The 17,500-nt window shown below is 55.7% G+C and overlaps 5 protein-coding genes across 5 annotated transcripts in view; 1 reads left to right on the top strand and 4 right to left on the bottom strand.

The window, feature by feature from the left end:
- Positions 1 to 1,057, bottom strand: part of PTSG_05504 (ras protein) — a 3,212-nt gene extending 2,155 nt beyond the window's left edge. The window contains exons 1-3 of the mRNA XM_004993317.1: positions 675 to 1,057; positions 351 to 399; positions 149 to 177 (exon numbers count right to left, since the gene is read on the bottom strand). Coding sequence (XP_004993374.1) covers positions 149 to 177; positions 351 to 399; positions 675 to 705 — 109 coding nt within the window. The 5' untranslated portion in view covers positions 706 to 1,057. The remainder of the gene's footprint in view (positions 1 to 148; positions 178 to 350; positions 400 to 674) is intronic.
- Positions 1,058 to 1,272: 215 nt separating this feature from the next.
- Positions 1,273 to 4,436, top strand: PTSG_05503 (D-3-phosphoglycerate dehydrogenase). The gene is made up of 5 exons (XM_004993316.1): positions 1,273 to 1,793; positions 1,999 to 2,315; positions 2,774 to 3,023; positions 3,273 to 3,721; positions 3,958 to 4,436. Exons 1-5 carry the CDS (start codon positions 1,500 to 1,502, stop codon positions 4,082 to 4,084), a joined length of 1,437 nt encoding a protein of 478 aa, XP_004993373.1. The 5' UTR covers positions 1,273 to 1,499; the 3' UTR covers positions 4,085 to 4,436.
- A 54-nt stretch (positions 4,437 to 4,490) lies between these two features.
- PTSG_12328 (uncharacterized protein) lies at positions 4,491 to 11,203 on the bottom strand. Its single transcript, XM_004993315.1, has 15 exons — positions 11,101 to 11,203; positions 10,692 to 10,848; positions 10,213 to 10,383; positions 10,002 to 10,031; positions 9,772 to 9,875; positions 9,473 to 9,601; positions 9,230 to 9,305; positions 9,066 to 9,102; positions 7,868 to 8,802; positions 7,619 to 7,650; positions 7,349 to 7,440; positions 7,098 to 7,143; positions 5,948 to 6,917; positions 5,616 to 5,714; positions 4,491 to 5,417 (listed from the first exon to the last, which is right to left on the bottom strand). Exons 3-15 carry the CDS (start codon positions 10,246 to 10,248, stop codon positions 5,373 to 5,375), a joined length of 2,631 nt encoding a protein of 876 aa, XP_004993372.1. The 5' UTR covers positions 10,249 to 10,383; positions 10,692 to 10,848; positions 11,101 to 11,203; the 3' UTR covers positions 4,491 to 5,372.
- A 490-nt stretch (positions 11,204 to 11,693) lies between these two features.
- PTSG_05500 (fumarate hydratase) lies at positions 11,694 to 15,589 on the bottom strand (the record flags this gene model as incomplete). The annotated part of the gene is made up of 11 exons (XM_004993314.1): positions 15,391 to 15,589; positions 15,086 to 15,185; positions 14,722 to 14,917; positions 14,374 to 14,480; positions 14,018 to 14,147; positions 13,600 to 13,742; positions 13,392 to 13,464; positions 13,014 to 13,134; positions 12,534 to 12,721; positions 12,087 to 12,234; positions 11,694 to 11,823 (listed from the first exon to the last, which is right to left on the bottom strand). Exons 1-11 carry the CDS (start codon positions 15,573 to 15,575, stop codon positions 11,694 to 11,696), a joined length of 1,521 nt encoding a protein of 506 aa, XP_004993371.1. The 5' UTR covers positions 15,576 to 15,589.
- Positions 15,590 to 16,110: 521 nt separating this feature from the next.
- The window catches only part of PTSG_12327 (uncharacterized protein), a gene marked incomplete at its 3' end in the record, with an annotated part of 1,886 nt that continues 496 nt past the window's right edge, over positions 16,111 to 17,500 (bottom strand). The window contains exon 2 of the mRNA XM_004993313.1: positions 16,111 to 17,467. Coding sequence (XP_004993370.1) covers positions 16,111 to 17,467 — 1,357 coding nt within the window. The remainder of the gene's footprint in view (positions 17,468 to 17,500) is intronic.

Raw genomic sequence — 17,500 nt, 5'->3', positions numbered from 1 at the left:
GCATGGGTACATGATGGTGAGTTCTCCGTTCCACATGTGACAAGGGCAAGCAGCCACAGCACGGCTGCTCTGCAGACAGTGATTCGCATTCATATTCAAATGCATGCACATGGGCATCATGGCGTGGCCTCATGGCGGCATGACATACCGATGGTTGGATCATACTCGGTGACGAAGCTGGACGCAGGAGGGTGAGGTCATCACAAACAACACATGAGATTGAGATGACAGTGGCGGTGACCAAAGCCCACGATTCGACGCAGACATTCAAGCAAGACGGCACACCAGCACTCTCGTGTTTCCACACACACACACACACACACTCTCTCTCTCTGTCGTCCATCACTTACTGTTGTTGGATGAGCTGGATGGTAAGCGCAGACTTTCCCACGCCACCAGCTGCACACGCACAAGCACACGCACAGAAACAACGGAAACAAGCCACGCATACAAGTGAGCATTGCGGTTGAGTGCTATCCTGCCGCAATCACATCGATGGCGATGCCTCTCCCGCATCTTCTCTTCCGTCATCACATCACAAACGACTGTCTTTCCTCACCACATCTCACACCCACCCACACCAAACACACAGCAGACAGCATGCGCGCAGTGTGCACGCGACAGCAAGCGTTCCCCTCTCATCAAGCCCCAAGGCACAGCACAGCGGCACGCACTTCCAACAACGACGAGCCGGTACTCTGTCATGATGGTCTTGTGTGTGTGTGTGTGTGTGTGTGTGGTGTGCTGTGTTTGTTTGTGTGTCGTTGTGATTACCCCAGCGACTGCAACAAATAAAATGACAAGACGGGGTGCTGTGCAAGTCACTGCAAAGTAGCAGCTGTGGGAAGAAAAACAGACAAGAGGAGAGAGAGAGAGAGAGAGGAAGTCCTGTCTCCGAGGTTCGTGTGCAGAGAGTGTGCTGAGTGTGCTGAGTGTGCACCAGGCAAGCCAGAAGGAAACAAGCAAGCAAGCAAGTTGTGTTGTTTGGCGACGGCGCCGTGGTGGTCTGCTGCCAAAGAAGACAGAAGAGAGGAGGAGGGGGAGGGGCCAAAAACAGACACGACAAGAAAAAAAAATACCCAAAAAAAGCACCAACCCAAATTGTTGGGTGTGGTGGATAGTCAGGCATTGCCTCTCGGTTATGTGCGAGTCATAGATTCATCCACGAAAAATATATGAAGATGCCTGCAGATTGTCGAAAAGGGTTCATTACATGTACATCGAATCACTGGAATCACAGGTTGTGTGCAGCGATGGATGACTTCCCAATGACGTTGCCACCGGACACTCGTCCGCGCCACTGAACGAACGAAGAAGGCAGCAGCAGCAGCAGAAGCAACACCTCTTTGGCCAACCAACTAACCAACCACCAACACATAAACAACATCCATGCGTACGTGTCACAGCTGCGGTGGCACGACAAACAACGCAAGAAGTGGCTGCTTTTGTTTGTTTGTGTGGTTGTTGTTGTTGTTTTTTGCGTTCGCACCACGCATGAAATGAACACTGTGGTGTGTGTGTCTGTCGTGTGTCATGTCGCATCAACGCACCACCAACACACCACTAACAGCAGACGGCAAACAACAACAGCAACGGCTCATTTTCCACACTCAGCATCGACTGCTCATCACCGCCACGCACCCTCAACAGAGCCAAGAGAAGCAGACAGCACCATGTCGTCGGCGAACCTTGACCGCATTCACCCTTCTCGCATCACCGTGCTGCTGATGGAGAAGATCAGCCAAGATGCTGTCAAGACATTCGAGGCTGAAGGCTACACCGTCAAGCAGGCTGTGAGTCCACTGTGCTTTCTATGGCTGTTGCTGCTTGCTTGCTTGCTTGCTTGCGTCGTGATCCTGGTGGGGACACTGTGTGTGACGTATGACGGCGACTGTACCTGCGACTTGCTACCGCTGCTGCTGCTCATCACCTTCGTCACCTGCTGTGCGCCTACCTACCTACCCCCCTCTTCTCACATCCCATGTCGTCCAATCACAGGTGAAGTACGGCGAGGACGACCTGATTGAGGCCATGAAGGGCGTGCACATCATCGGTGTGAGAAGCAAGACCAAGCTCACATCGCGCGTTCTGGAGGCGGCGGACAAGCTCGTCGCCGTCGGCTGCTTCTGCATTGGAACCGACCAAACCGACCTCAAGCTGGCAGCCACCAAGGGCATCCCCGTCTTTAACGCACCCTACGCTAACACGCGCAGCGTCTCCGAGCTGGTCATCGCCAACATCATCACGCTTGCGCGCCAGGCCAGCGACCGCAACAAGGAGATGCACGCCGGTGAATGGAACAAGCGCTCAGTCGGGTCAGTACGCACACGCACGCTGCGGGCTTGAATTGGGGGGGGGGGAACAGGGGGTTCGAGAAAAGTCCAGGGGAGTGAACGATGAGGAAAGGGAAGGCGGGAGGCAGCCGTGAAGTGAAGTGACCGGGAGGAACTGAGGTGATTGTCACAGGATGAGGGGAGCAGGAGGTGGCTGTGACGGTCAGTGCACAGGAGGCAGAAGTTCGTTGTGGCAACCATCAAGTGGAGCCAGATGAAGGCAAGGTAGTGAGTGAGTAGTGAGTCGGCGTATCAACCACGTTCCATCCTCGTCTCTTTCCCCCAAAACAGGGAGCCCAACCCCTACTCAGACATGCACACGCACACAGCTCACAGCCATGCAACGAGAACGGTCGACTCATGCCCCCCTCCCCTCCCCTCCACACACGTGGGTATTGTTGTTCACACGCTCACTGCTTTGTTGCTGGATGTTGTTGCAGGTGCTACGAAGTGCGCGGGAAGACGCTTGGCGTTGTTGGCTATGGTCACGTTGGCTCGCAGCTGTCCGTGCTGGCAGAGGCCATGGGCATGCGTGTCATCTTCTACGACATTGAGCCCAAGCTGTGTCTTGGCAACGCATCCCAGGTGCCCACTATGGAGGAGCTGCTGGAAGTGTCTGACTTTGTCTCCCTCCACGTCCCCGCAGACGAGTCCACCAAGAACCTCATGAACGCAGAGCGCATCGCACAGGTGTGTGTGTGTGTGTGTGTGTGTGTGTGCGTGTGTGTGTGTGTGCGTGTGTGCGTGCGTGTGTGCGTGTGTGCGTGTGTGTGTGCGTGTGTGCGTGTGTGTGCGTTGGGTGCTTTTTGTACATTGTGTGTTTGGTGTTGCGACACGCTCGTTGACATGCATGTGGGTGCAAAATCCATTTGCATCACCCTCCCCTCCTTCACAACACGCCAACACACGCCGATTCACACAACCACCCCCCTGCAACAGATGAAAGCCGGGAGCTACCTCATCAACTATGCCCGCGGGTCTGTGGTCGACATTGAGGCGGCTGCTGCTGCGCTGCGCTCTGGCCATCTCGCCGGCGCTGCCTTTGACGTGTTTCCCTCGGAGCCCGCCGGCCACACCAAGGACTGGGCCGTGTGCCTGCAGGGCTGCCCCAACACCATCCTCACCCCGCACATTGGCGGGTCGACGGAGGAGGCCCAGGCCAGCATTGGTCGGGAGGTGGCGAGCAAGCTCATTGCCTACATCAACCACGGATCCACCCTCTCTGCCGTCAACGTGCCCGAAGTGAATGTGACACGCAAGCTGCAGCCTGGCCAGTCGCGCGTGCTGTCGTTCCACATCAACACCCCCGGTGTCCTTCGTGACATCAACAGGATCCTCTCCATCGCAAACATCTCCTCCCAACAGCTCGAGACGTCCGAACGCATCGGGTGTGTGCATGTACATGTGTGTGTGTGTGTGTGGACATGTGTGTGTGTGCATGTGTGTGGACATGTGTGTGGACATGTGTGTGGACATGTGTGTATGTGTGTATCTGCTGAATTTGTCCCCGCTACCAAGTTTCACACACATTCAAGCACGTCACGTGCATCTCTTTCCTCCTCCTCACCCCCTTAACCCCAATGCCCAACTTGTTCCATGCGTGCCCCCACCCTCGACCCAACAGGTACCTGGTTGTTGACCTTGAGGCTGACCACATTGAGCAGGTCAAGTCGGAGCTTGAGGCCCTCGACTCAAATGTCCGTTGCCGAATCCTCTTCCGCGGCAAGGGCTACGTCGGGCCCGAGCCATAGGCACACACACACACACACACACACTGGTTTACACACACATACACATACACACACACACACACCGGTACGGACGCACGCATACACACATACAAATGCACACCTACACATGTGCACACATCACCACGCCTTGCGTGTACTTGTGGTTTTTCTTTGTGACTTTGGATGAAGGCTTGCTGTTGTGGGTTGGTTGGTTCAATTTATGTGCTGTGAGCGTGCCTTTTGTTTCTCGGTGCGGTTGCTTTCGTGTTGCATGCTCGGGATTTCGAGTTTCTCTCGCACGCAAACACACAACCCGCCTCTTCTGCAAGCGATTGCTTGCAATAAATCGCCCATTAAACAACCCATGACACCCCGCCGTCGCGTTTTGCCCCCCCCCCCACACACACGTCTCCATTGGTGCCTTCACGTCGGGCCATTGTCATTGCATGTGTCATTAGGAACAGAGGAACGGAAAGCAGGTGGGGTGTGCAGGTACAAAAAATGGATGAAGAAGACAACAGGCATTGATGTGCATCGAAAACTCGTGTGTTGCACGGGCAAAGCCGGGGGTGCACGCTCACATACGGCATGTGTGGCATGACATGGGTGTTAAAACAATCGCACCCTGGTTTGCGCGCTGCATGAACAAAGCAGCGCACAGCAGCACCGCATACAAAAGGAACAAGAGCGGTGACATTGAACAGCAGAAAGCAAGGGCAGCAACAGCAAGCAGCGGTTGTGCGTGCTGGCACCAAGGCTGAAAAACAAGAAAACGCGCACACACCACAAAATACACAACACAGCCATCGACGCAACATTAAAGTGACAGACAGACAGACACACACACACACACACAGACACAAACCATTCACATAGGCATGCGCGCCGCATATACAATTAGGAGGCAGTGAACAGAAAGAAAGAAAAAAGAAGGGAAGAAAGGCATGGTGGAAGCGAAAGCAAAGAAAGAGAAAGCAGACGCAGGCGCATGAAGGAACAAAGATGCTGACAAGGGGGCCGGTTGGGCGGTGCCAAGAATAAACGAATGCATTTGGAGTATGAAATCAGGCGCAACTCATCGGCGAGCAAGTGACAACAAAAGGGATGCACTACGCAATGATGGTAGAAAGTGCAAACGCAGTCATACTTCAAAACCACACAAAACGCGTTTGGTGAAGAAAGGAAAAATGGATGGCTCCACCCCAACAAAAATCAACGCAAATGGGCACGGCTGTTCCCCGGACCAGCCAGTGGTGGACAGAAAAGCATGCACTTTGATGGTGTCTATGCAGCTGAATTGCATTTGCATTCACGTGCGATGCTGGGCAGCACGACGCGTGGGCGATGCCGCAACCTGATTGAGGAAAGGTGGTGGCAAATTGGTGGCGTGGATGGTGTGGGTGTGTCATGACGGTGATGAGTGCATGCGCACAAGCTTCACCAGACACGCACGCATGCTCATGCATGTCGGTACGTGAGCCTATCCATCAGTGATGTCGATTCATCAACCCAAACAGCCATCAACACACACATGTACATGTAACCGCTGTACCTTTGGGCGCTTTGAGTTCTGGTCAAGTGACGCGAGGCCGTGCTTCCATTCCACACCGCTTGTCGCCGCCGACGCACCAAACTTGGCAAGCAGCGACATCTGTGCGCATGGGAAGAATATGTAATTGTGCATGTGAGAAGAGTGCAAGAAATAATAGAGGCGGAGGGGGAGGGGGTTCAAGGGGCGAGACGATCGTAAAGCGGACGCGCACGTACGCGCATGTGTCAAGAATGTTCGTCTGCCTTCAAAGAAGCAGCACACAACAACAACAACAACAACAACAACAACAGCAACAACAACAACAACATCATCACCACAATCACCATCATCACCTTGGTGGACCGGCCAATCCTGGATCCAAACGCGTCCGAGGTTGACGGCGTCTCCTGCGCGCGTGTCCCGTGTGCATGTGCGCGTGCTGCAGCGCGGTGTGACGGCGTCTGCGGCGATGACATAGGCGCCTTGTCGCTCCGGCCCGCCGCAACCGCTCCCTTGCGCGCAACCGCAGCTCGCGTCTTCTTCGAAGACAAGACTGTCGCAGGCGCACTCGCAGTGGCCGCCGTTGTGGTAGCTGTGCTGGTTGTGGTGGTACTGGACGGGGCCGCGGTGTCACCGCGCATCTCGGTCTCTTGCGCGTCATCAGCCTCCGTCTCCATGGCGGTGCTCGCAGCCGTGTCCTCGTTCTCTCTCTCATCATCATCATCATCATCATCATCATCATCATCATCATCATCATCATCATCATCATCATCATCATCATCAGCATTGTCGTCATCCTTCGCATGGTCACGCTGCCGGCTGCTGTTGCTGCTGGTGGTGGCTGCTGGTGGTGGCGCCCTTGCTGGTTCTGCGGCGACTGTCGGGAACGAGAAGTAGCGGGACGGCGACGCCAAATGGCTTTGCTGCGCCCGCGCCATCATCGCCTGCGAAATCTGCCGCGGCACTGCACTGGCATGGGCAACGCTGCTGCCACCGCTGCCACCGCTCCGGCTGTCTGCGCTGGCGGTTCCTCTGCTGCGGCCGCTCACCGCTGCTGCTGCTGCTGTCATCGCTGTCATTCTGCCCATGCGGGGCGAGGTGGGCAACTGGTCCGCTGCACTGGTGCCATTCCCAGCACCACTAACGCCAACAGCAGCGGTGGGCGCTGCCGACGTCCTGATTGTGTCGAGGAGGAGTACGTCGCGGGCGAGCCTGTCCGGGGACATGAGGGCGAGTGGAGATGCACAGGGGGACGTTGGGTCCGGCAGGACCGGCAGCGGTTTTGGTTGGATGCGCGTCCGCGGCAGCGTCAGCGCCGGCTCGCTGCACACACACAGTGGGTTGGTGTGTAGGTGAGTGAGTGAATGAGGGGGTGAGAGAGAGTGTGTGTGTGAGAGAGAGAGAGAGTGTGTGTGTGTGTGTGTGAGAGAGAGAGAGAGAGAGAGTGTGTGTGTGTAAGTGAGTGAGCGTGTGCATGCAGGAGACGAAACGGGGGAAACTCACTGCACGCGGGCTTTTCTCGGCGTGATTCTGACAGGCGAGTCGTCCCCTGGTGTTGTTTGCAGTCGCCAAGACCGTAAAACCGAGGTGAGACATCGACAATTCCAAGCAAGGCCAGGCCACGCGAAGGGCTCAAGTAAAGGCCGCGATCAAAGCAAGTACAAGCAAACGAACACACAAACAAAGAACAAGTGTCACACACGACACACACTACAACGCGAGCAGCAAGTTGGCAGATGCAGGCGTGTGCGTACATCTTGCGACGCCGCCTGCGAGCGGGTCGTGTGTCGGGGTGAAGAGGATGGGGCGACGATAACGCATGGGCGTGGCAGACAGCGACGGCGCCCTGCTCCACGCATCAACGATAATGATGGTCGTGGTGATAATTGGTGGTGGTGGTGGTGGTGGTGGTGGTGAGGAATGGCGGGACCATGCCAGCCCGCACACGTTGCAGTTTGTATGTATGGGCGAGTGTGCGTGGATGGTTGAGCAGAGCATTGCATGCGGTATATGCCCAAACTTACGGCGCCTCGTCGCTTTGACCATCGGCATTCGCCTGGGCAGCGGCATCACAGTCCACAAACACATAAAAATTCACGATGTAAGTCAGCGTGCGAACCAACGGGTACTCCAGATCACACACACACACACACACACACACACACACACACACACACACACACACACACCCAAGACCCATGCTATACTCCTTCACTCCTGCATACCAAACACCAAACACCACCACCACCACCACAAACGATGACGGTACTCACGGCAGCGTCACGGAGGCGGGATGGCAGCGGTGACGCGTTGGTGGCTGCAGACAGCGGATCAAATCCGGCAACAGGCGGCGAGTACAGCACATGCTGCTGGTGTGCAATGGACGTGCTTCCATCACTACCTACTGCTGTTGTTGCATCATCGCCCTCGCCACAACCGCTCTGCACATGCCTGTCGTGGTTGCTGCCGTCCACGGCGTCTCCGTTGTCACAATCATCACCGCTACCGCCATCATTGTCGTCATCATCATCGTGTTCACTGTCGTCCCTACGACCACCATCATGGCGGCGTCGCTGATCATGCGCGCGGCGCGCACGGCTGCGGTGCCTGGTGCGGTGCTTGTGCGGCCTGTGGGCCACCGCCATCATGTCCTCTGCGCTCACGGGCTGCTGCGATGGCGAGTGGTCGGAGAACGTCGCGTCGTCAACCCCATCGTCCTTGTAAAGAACGCCGGGTCGCGCATACACGTGCGACGGCTGTTGTTGCAGTTGGTGTTGTTGTTGGTGGTGGGACTGCGGCGTGTGCAAGCTGTAGATGTCACGTGGTTGCAGTCGACGTGATTGCGCCTCCTGTTGTTGTTGTTGTTGCTGCTGCTGCTGCTGTTGCTGTTGTTGCTGGGTGCTGTTGTGATGATGGTGGTGGTGGCCCTGTAGAAACGGGTCAAACGCGTTAACGCGCGGATACAGCGCTGTGGGTGTTGGCGCATCTGGGCCCGGGTCGTGCGGGAGACTGTACACATCTGCAGAGAGAAACTGCCCGCCGAGCAGGGACAGACCGGCACCACCAGACTGGGTCATGCCGGAAGTGTGTGGCGACGACAACGACGACGCGCCCACCGCTTGTGTTGCTGTTGATGCTGGTGACGGCGATGCGTTGGCCTGTGCGGTCGCTGTCATTCGGTTCACCAGCGCAGACGGTCGGCGCTTGTCTGCTCCGTGATTGTCGTGGATGCGTAAATGAGAGAAAGTGTAAGTGTGTGTGTGTACGTGTGTGTATCAGTGTGTGCGTGTCAGTGTGTGCATCAGTGTGTGCATGTGTACGTTTGAGAGAGAGTGTGTGTGCATATGAGAGAGAAACGTTTGTACTTGTCGTTGGGTTGTGTGAATCATGTGACACAGCGCATGTGTGGATACAGGCGTGCAAGCCCAGCGGCAGGCCAGGACAGCAACCAGAGGAAAAAGAGCGCAGTACCGTGTGAGCCTTTGCCCTTGGACGATCGGCCAGAGCGCTGTGGGGTCGCAAACACACACACACACACACATACAGCGGTGAGATGTGCAAACCAACGCGTCGTTACACATTGCACGTACAAGAGCACCAGCAGATCAGAAAACACGGCAGTTGTGCACACACACCTCTGATGATGATGATTTTTTCTGTCCATGCTTGCGCATTGTTGAATTCCAGCGGTTCTTGACGTTGTTGTCCGTTCTGCGACGATGTGCAGGCAATCGTGGCGCAGTCTCATGGTGAGCGCAAATGGACAACAGCACAAGCAACCCACGCACTCTCATGACGTCCACACAAAGCGGCACCGTGTCTGAAGACACTTCCAGCCTGTCTGCACAGATACAGAGAGAAACACGCGCGCAAATTACCTGCCGGGAAGGCGTTTTGCAATCTCCGCCCACTTGTTGCCGAGCTCGGCGTGGGCGCGTCGCAGGATGTCGTCCTCCTCCTGTGTCCACGGCCCTTTCTTGATGGATGGTTTGAGGTGATTGTGCCATCTGTCGAGAAGCGTACCATTTGGCAAAGAGGTGAGTCACCCTCCTCTTCAGGTGTCGCACCACATGCATGCACACTCACATCAAGTGCTCGACACAATCCAGCCCACTTGTCTCTCGCTCCAACACACACACACACACACACAATACACACACACGCATACAAAGCTCACCTCTCACGGCACTGCTTGCCGACACGGCCTGGCAGTTCCTTGGCGATGAGGGACCAGTGTTTTGCACCATGTTTCTTCACCAACTCTCGTACTTTGTCGTCCTCCTGCAACACACACACGTGCACATGCATTCGTCGTGAAAACAGGGACATGTCATGCATGCGTCGGCACGGGCATGCGCACAACCTGAACGCCAAGCGCATCCACCCTGTCCAATGCAGCTTGCTCACCTTCTTAGTCCAAGCGCCTTTGATAATGGGCTGTCGAGGTGACAAACAAAACAACAAGGCAAGCAGCGCACATGGCAATGCAAGTGGTGAGGACTGCATTAGACCCGTGGTTACAAGCAGCTCGCAACTGACGACACGCTGACATTGTTCCATGACAGCATTGGCGCGGCGCTCCTGTTGTTGGTTTGCCAGGCATCGCATTGGAACCTACCACTTGGCCCTTTCGACCAGAGGAGTGGCCGGTCATGATGTGTCGATGGGTAACGGTGTGTCACGGTAACTAAACGGAGCAGGAAACCAGGGGGTTGCTAGATGCTGCCTTTGCAACACCTGCGCTGGCGTGCCCGTTCGTGTACCCCACGTGTGCGCGTCTTCTGCAGCGCTGGCGAGAGTGGGTGGGGATGATGGTGACGATGATGGTGGTGGAAGCGTGGTGCGGTGTTGTGGCATGTGTCGTCAGACAAAAGGGGAAAGAAGTGATGTGAGTTTGGGCCAGCCCAAGCCGCGCTCGGAATCGCGGTGCATGTCATGCACTGATGGAGCGTTGGGGGACAAGGGGATCGTGCAATGTCAACAAAGTGTGGTGGTGATGCTGTGCGTGCATGGGGGCATGCATGATTTCCAATGCATCGAAACTGCAGCCGATGGGAACCTGCGCTCCCTCGACACACAATCAGCGACTCGACTCACCAAGGTGGGAAGGATGGGAAGGACAGCGGCGCGCTCAAAGGAAAGCAAGGTCGAATGTGCAAGTAAGTTTTGTGCCAAGCCAAAACGCCGGGCAAGAGGACGTCAAGGGTAGTGGGGTGGAGGAGGTAGAGGAAGAGGTGGGTGGTGGTTCGCGTTCCTGCAGGAAAGCACGCACGTCAACAAACCATGAAACCACGAATGCACGCACAACACAAGCAGGTGCAAACACGCAATCAAAGTCCAGCAGCAAAGAACACCATGTACGAGGCTGGCAGCAAGGGTCCAACCTTAGCCCTCAGCTCACCCTCAGCTCACCCTCATCTGACTACATCAAACAGCAACAAGCAGCACAGGCAGCCAGGGCGCGCTCCACACATACACGAAACAGCGCAGCAAAACAACAACGAACCAGCAGGAAGGAAGGGCAAGGAGGCGCGCTCGCCGTGTTGTGTTGTTGTGTTGTGCCTCTCACTGCTTGCTTGCTTGTGTGAGTTCTTGAACGCTTGGCGGGAAACGAACACGCACTCACAAAGATAGATTATTTTTTTATTGTGGGGGTTGCGCAGAAGCAATAATCTGCTTCTGTTTGGCGCGCCGGATTGGGCCCGTTGCATACGGTCCGGGAAATTCAAAATGTGATTTGTGTGTGTGTGTGTGTGTGTGTGTGTGTGTGTGTGTGTGTGTGTGTGTGTGTGTGTGTGTGTGTGTGTGTGTGTGTGTGTGTGTGTGTGTGTGTGTGTGTGTGTGTGTGTGTGTGTGTGCGTGTGTGTTTGTGTGCTGTGCACGCACTTCCTCATCACTAGCAGCACAGACATCCTCTCATGCAAGCAAGCATTCACGTTTGATTTATGCCGTACCGCAAGCACAAGTACGTGTGAATCCACGCACATTTCAACAAACACCCTGCATGCGTGCATGTAACAACGTAAACCATGCAATCGTGCGTACGTACGTGCGTGCAGTCGTGCATGCGTGTGTGCGTGGCCTCGTCCCCTTGCTTTGTTAGGCCATGGGGCCGGTCATCTTTGCCGGGTCGACAATGGCATCAAACTGCTCCTCGGTGACCACGCCAAGCGCAAGCGCAGCCTGCTTGAGGGTCGTGCCTTCCTTGTGCGCCTTTTTCGCAACCTCACTGTAGGCACAGCAGGTGGGAGGAGTCCAAACGTGAGTTTGAAGTCAGTCGGAGGGAGGGAGGGACATGGGAGGGGGGGGGAGGAGGGACGGGGATGTGGGATGTGGGAGGAATAAGAGATAGAAAGCGCAGAGAAGTAGCAAAGAGTGCATCACACACACAAGACATACACACACGTGCACACACATACACACAAACACACAGACAGACGCACGCTCATACAGACACACACACACACACATCGCACAACTCCCGGTACTCACGCTCCCTTGTCGTAGCCGATGTGCGGGTTGAGGGCAGTGACGAGCATGAGAGAGTTGCGGAGGTGTGCGCTGATGGCCTCCTGGTTCGCCTCAATGCCAACAACACACCGCTCCGTAAACGCACGGCACGAATCAGACAGCAGCGTGCCTATTTGGCAGATAGGACGAGGGAGGGGAGAACACGAAGAGGCGGAGGGGATCATGGTGACATGTGTTGCAACGGTGCAACGTGGGGACGTAGGGACGTGGCGCGGTGAGAGGGGCAGGCATTAACTACACAAGTAAACAAGTCCACACAGACGCAGTTATGTACACACACACGCACGGACACGCACGCACACACACACACAAACGCACGCACGCACGCACATGCACAGACACACACACACGCATGCACATACACAGACACACACACACACGCATGCACATGCACAAGCGCTGGCGTACAGGAGTGGAGGACGTTGTGGATGATCATCGGCTTGAAGACGTTGAGTTCGAGGTGCCCCTGCATACCGCCAGCGGTGACGGCAGCGTCGTTGCCAATGACCTGGCAGCACACCATCGTGATGGCCTCGCACTGCGTCGGGTTCACCTTCCCAGGCATGATGCTGCTCCCGGGCTCGTTGGCAGGCAGGCTGGCAGCGTTCAGGTGGTGGTGGTGGTGGTGGTGGTGGTGGTGGTGAGGGTAAGGGGGGGGGGAGAGATGGTCAGACGGTGGGGCAGCGTGAACGCGGATTCGACAACTCATGGTTTGAAAAGTAGGGGAAATGCATGGGGGCATCCACGGGCACAAACACAGTGGAGGACAGGACAGTGCCACAAGCAGCAGCGTAGGCATAGACACAGACAGACACAGACAGACACAGACAGACACACACACATACACACACATACAGTCATGCAGCAAGCATGGGGCAAGTGGCGTACAGGATTTCGCCAAGGCCGCAGCGCGGGCCGGAGCCGAGGAGGCGGATGTCGTTTGCAATCTTCATGATGGCTACAGCTGCGTTCTTCATCTGCGACGACAGTGCAACGAGCGGATCGTGCGCTGGTGTTCAGAGTGGGAGGAAGAGAGGCGTGTTGAGGCGTGCACAGGACGAGGAGGAAGGGAGTGTGCGTATGTGTGTATGTGTGTGTGTCAGAGAGGAGTGTGAGCGGGTACGAGAACATCGGGGGAAGGATGACGGAGAGACAGTCGTGACTGCAAACGTTCAACAAGGAAACACGCCTCACACACACACACACACACACACACACACACACACACACACACACACACACACACACACACACACACACACACACCTGCGAGGCTTGCGAAGCGGTTTGGCGATGTCTTGAAGGGGAGGCTTGTGATGGCAGCCACGTGCTTGGCAACCTGGCACGCACCACGGCATGTTGGGTTTGTTAAGTTACTTGCAAGCAGGTGACACACGGAGGTGCAGGCAAACACACAAACACACAGACACACAGACACACAGACACACAGACAGGCACAACTACACGCACGCACCTTGTCGCCAAACTGCGGGTGGGTGTTGAGCCCCGTACCGACGGCAGTGCCGCCGATGGCGAGCTCGTACACATGCGGAAGGGCAGACTGCACGCGGGCCAGCGCCTGGTCAAGCTGGTACACGTAGCCAGAGAACTCTTGGCCTGAGGTGTGTGTGTGTGTGTGTGTGTGGTGGAGGGGGAGGGTGGTGGTGAAACTGGAGTGAGACGAAGGTATTGAACAACGAACAACCGCACGATCATCATCATCATCATCATCATCATCATCATCATCATCATCATCATCATCATCATCATCATCATCATCATCATCATCGTCATCATCATCATCATCATCATCATCATCATCATCATCATCATCATCATCATCATCATCATCATCATCATCATCATCATCATCATCATCATCATCATTGTACCAAGGGTGAGCGGCGTTGCGTCCATGAGGTGGGTGCGTCCGCACTTGACAATGTCCTTGAACTCGGCACGCTTTGCCTCCAGCCCGTCACGCAGCTCCATCAGCGCCGGCACCAGCTTGTGCGTCACCTCCTGTCGACATGCGCGTTCACACGTGTTGGCAGGGAAAGCACGTGGATAAGTGGGGTAAGCTGATGGAGGGGCATGGGTTGATGCTTGCTTGCCAGTTTGTGCACGTCCAAAGAGCACACACACACACACACACACACACACACACACACACACACACACACACACACACACACACACAGACACAGACAACACAGCACACACACACGCACAGATACAGCTTTCGCACCTCTGCGGCGGCAATGTGCATGGCTGTTGGATATGTGTCGTTTGACGACTGGGCGCGGTTGACGTGATCGTTAGGATGCACGGGCGTCTTGCTGCCAAGCTCGCCACCTGTGAGGACGAGGAAGGAAAGAACGAACAAAACCAAGAGTGCATGTAAGTGGAATGCTCATACAGCGGTCACTATGTCTGCCGACCCCGCACTCAAGCGTGAAGCATGCGAGGGGAGGGGGAAGCGTGCACTGGAGTCTGGCGCAAGCATGTGCCACCACGACAACGATGCCCTCATGCTTGTGTAGGTGCTTGCACGTACAAGCATGTGTTCATTCCCCCTGTGCATGTATGCGTGTACCGAGAATCTGGATGGCGCGGTTGGCGATGACCTCGTTGGAGTTCATGTTGGACTGCGTGCCCGAGCCCGTCTGCCAGATGCGCAGCGGGAAGTGCTCGTCGTGCTTGCCGTCAATTACCTCCTGGCACGCCTGTTCCATGGCAGGCACAATGTCCGCCGGTAGCTGCTCGAGCTCGTGGTTTGCACGGCATGCAGACTACCACACAGTCAACCCAGCAGCAAAACCAAACTGGGGATGAGGCGGGGGAAACGCTGGCGGCCATGCGCAAGCTCAAACATGCGGCACACCTTCAGGCAGCTCGGGAGTGTGTGTGTGTGTGTGTGTGTGTGTGTGTGTGTGTGTGTGTGTGTGTGTGCCACGTACCAGCTTCAGCACGCCCAGGGCGCGGATCATGGCGCGGGGAAGAATGTCGGTGCCAATGTCAAAGTTCATCAGAGATCTGGCAGTCTGCGCACCATACAGGCTACGCATTCGCAACAACACAAACTACCATGTTAACGGGCATTGCGGCGCCAAGTGCAAAGGGATGGTCACGCAGGGACAGACAGACAGACAGACAGACAGACAGACAGACAGACAGACAGACAGACAGACAGACAGACAGACAGACAGACAGAGACAGAGAAATACACACGTACACACATCGACACACGCAGACACACACACACCTGTCTGCGGGGACTTCCATGGTTCCCATGGAATCGCTTTCCTTGCGGGTGGCCATGGTTGTTTTCAATCGCCTTGCTGCCAATGCTGCTGTTGTTCTTGAGTTTGTTGTCGCTGTAGGTGTTGCATGGGCCAGAAACCGAGGCAAAACGCAGCGTGAGCATGCAACCCGCAACACCCCCGTCATCTTGTGTAAGTGCGTGTTTCGTGGATGTATGTGGATGTGGATGTAACAAGAACGTGTGCCTATGTATGTATGTGGCGTGTGGCTCTTGTACAACTGTTCAAGGATGATGGTGGACGTGCAAGTGACGCAGACGACGATCGAGAGACAGCAGCCAGTGATGAGCGGCGGTCATCATCATCACACGACAACAGCAGGAAGAAGCAGAAGCAACGAGATGCCAAACAATAAGAACGCCCCGTGCAGTTGCACCAAGAACCACCATTGATTGCGTCGAGGTGTGCCACTCAGTTTAAGATTTCGTCATTGCCACAACAAGAACCAGCGCGCCATATTTTCCCCGCCACAAATCCAAAAACCGTTGCCGTTTGGCAGCAAGCGAACGTAAGCACAAACATGGTGTCGGGAACAACGCAGGGAAAGGAACTCGCACAGTGACTCGTGAACGCGCGTGTGCGTGTGCGTGTGTGTTTGTGTGTGTGTGTGTGTGTGTGTGTGTGTGTGTGTGTGTGTGTGTGTGTGTGTGTGTGTGTGTGTGTCATTCATCATCGGCATCATCGTCGTCTTGGTCGTCGTCATTGGCAGAGTGATCCTCTTGAGCAACATCAACGTCGGTGGGGTGCCCGTTATCATCATCATCATCATCACCATCATCATCATCACCACCATCACCATCCATGCTGTCGGCAAGCTCTGTTGAATGAGCCTTGTTGTTTCTCAGCTGCACTGGTCGCCAGTGCTTGTCGAGAAACCCGTTGAGCTGAATGACGTGAAGAACTTCCTCCAGCATTCTCGCCTCGCTTGCCCGCTTGAGAGCAGTGCGCTGCAGATCAGCCATTGCCCGCTTGATGATGTCGCACAGCACCTTCACACGCGTCTTCTGCACCTGCCCTCGCGGAATGTCTTTGGACTCCAGCTTGCCAATGAAGTCTGGGGTCTTGCGGAGGTGATTCGCCCTCTGCCGCAACGATCTGTTGTAGAACTCAGTCAAATTCAGCGTGGGCGATACGGGGGAAATAAACTTGACGGTCATGCTGCACCGACCGGTCGCAATCCACTCATGCCATAGGTGGAAGCTGTCGCAGGCCTGCAGCATCTGCGTGGCAGCCTCCGTCGCTCGCTTTCCGTGCTCGGGCGCGCTGTCGATGAGAAACACGATTTTTGTTCCACTGAGTTGAAGGTTTTGGCGCTTGTGCCAGAGGGTGTGGAGAAGGTTGTTGAGGAAGTCTTTGAAGTGGTCCTGCGTGTAGCTGGCCTTGAGGGCCTTCTTGGTCTTCTTCTGCCCATCTCCGCCGGTGTTTTGCATCTCTGGTGGGTAGAGCTTGCCGTAAAGAAGCCCGTGCATGTGCGAGACTGCCATAGCCACTTGTGTGCGATAGGACATGGTACTCATGGGCAGCACCTCGTGCACGGCGCGATCACCACGCGGCGCCCATCCATAGTTTCTGCCGCTCGCGAGGTAAAACGGCATCTCGTCGATGTAGACGATGTACACGTTGTCGTCCAGGAGCAGGTCGTGCAGCTCCTTTGCAAACGCCAGCCGCTTCTGCTTGTTAGCCTCGCTGTTCATTGTCGTTCGAGCTGGAACCACTCGCTTTAGGGTGAAGATGTTTCGCTTCAGCGCGCGATACACGCTGCGGGTGCCTTCAATGTGCGTCTTGTCATACACCTCCTTCACCGCAGGGTTCTCAAGGCACTTGTCACGGTCTAGTGGCCCAAGGAAGACCTTCTCCTCGTCCCGCAACCGTTGCTCTGCGGGCAGCTGCTCCTCCAGGCTGATCATGATTCGGCGGAGCTTTTCAAGGTTCATGTGGTCTGCAAGCTGGTCTGCGGTCATCGTGCAGTGCTCGTAGACGAGCTCCCTCAGGACTTCCTCGTCCTCAGGGAAAAGCCTCCTGGGCGTACCTGCCTTCTTCCCCCGCTGGTGC

Source organism: Salpingoeca rosetta, assembly GCF_000188695.1.
Source record: "Salpingoeca rosetta unplaced genomic scaffold supercont1.13, whole genome shotgun sequence".
In the NCBI taxonomy this organism is placed as follows: domain Eukaryota; class Choanoflagellata; order Craspedida; family Salpingoecidae; genus Salpingoeca; species Salpingoeca rosetta.
This window is presented reverse-complemented; position numbering and strand designations above follow the sequence as displayed.

Excerpts from the sequence above, each read along its gene's own strand:
- PTSG_05503 (XM_004993316.1), top strand. The coding sequence starts at position 1,500 with ATGAACACTGTGGTGTGTGTGTCTGTCGTGTGTCATGTCGCATCAACG. Across the intron at positions 3,024-3,272 it reads ACGCAGAGCGCATCGCACAG|ATGAAAGCCGGGAGCTACCT; the intron begins GTGTGTGTGTGT and ends CCCCTGCAACAG. Across the intron at positions 3,722-3,957 it reads GAGACGTCCGAACGCATCGG|GTACCTGGTTGTTGACCTTG; the intron begins GTGTGTGCATGT and ends TCGACCCAACAG.
- PTSG_12328 (XM_004993315.1), bottom strand. The coding sequence starts at position 10,248 with ATGACCGGCCACTCCTCTGGTCGAAAGGGCCAAGTG. Across the intron at positions 5,715-5,947 it reads GGATTGGCCGGTCCACCAAG|ATGTCGCTGCTTGCCAAGTT; the intron begins GTGATGATGGTG and ends CCATGCGCACAG. Across the intron at positions 5,418-5,615 it reads AGAACTCAAAGCGCCCAAAG|GTTGCGGCATCGCCCACGCG; the intron begins GTACAGCGGTTA and ends TTCCTCAATCAG.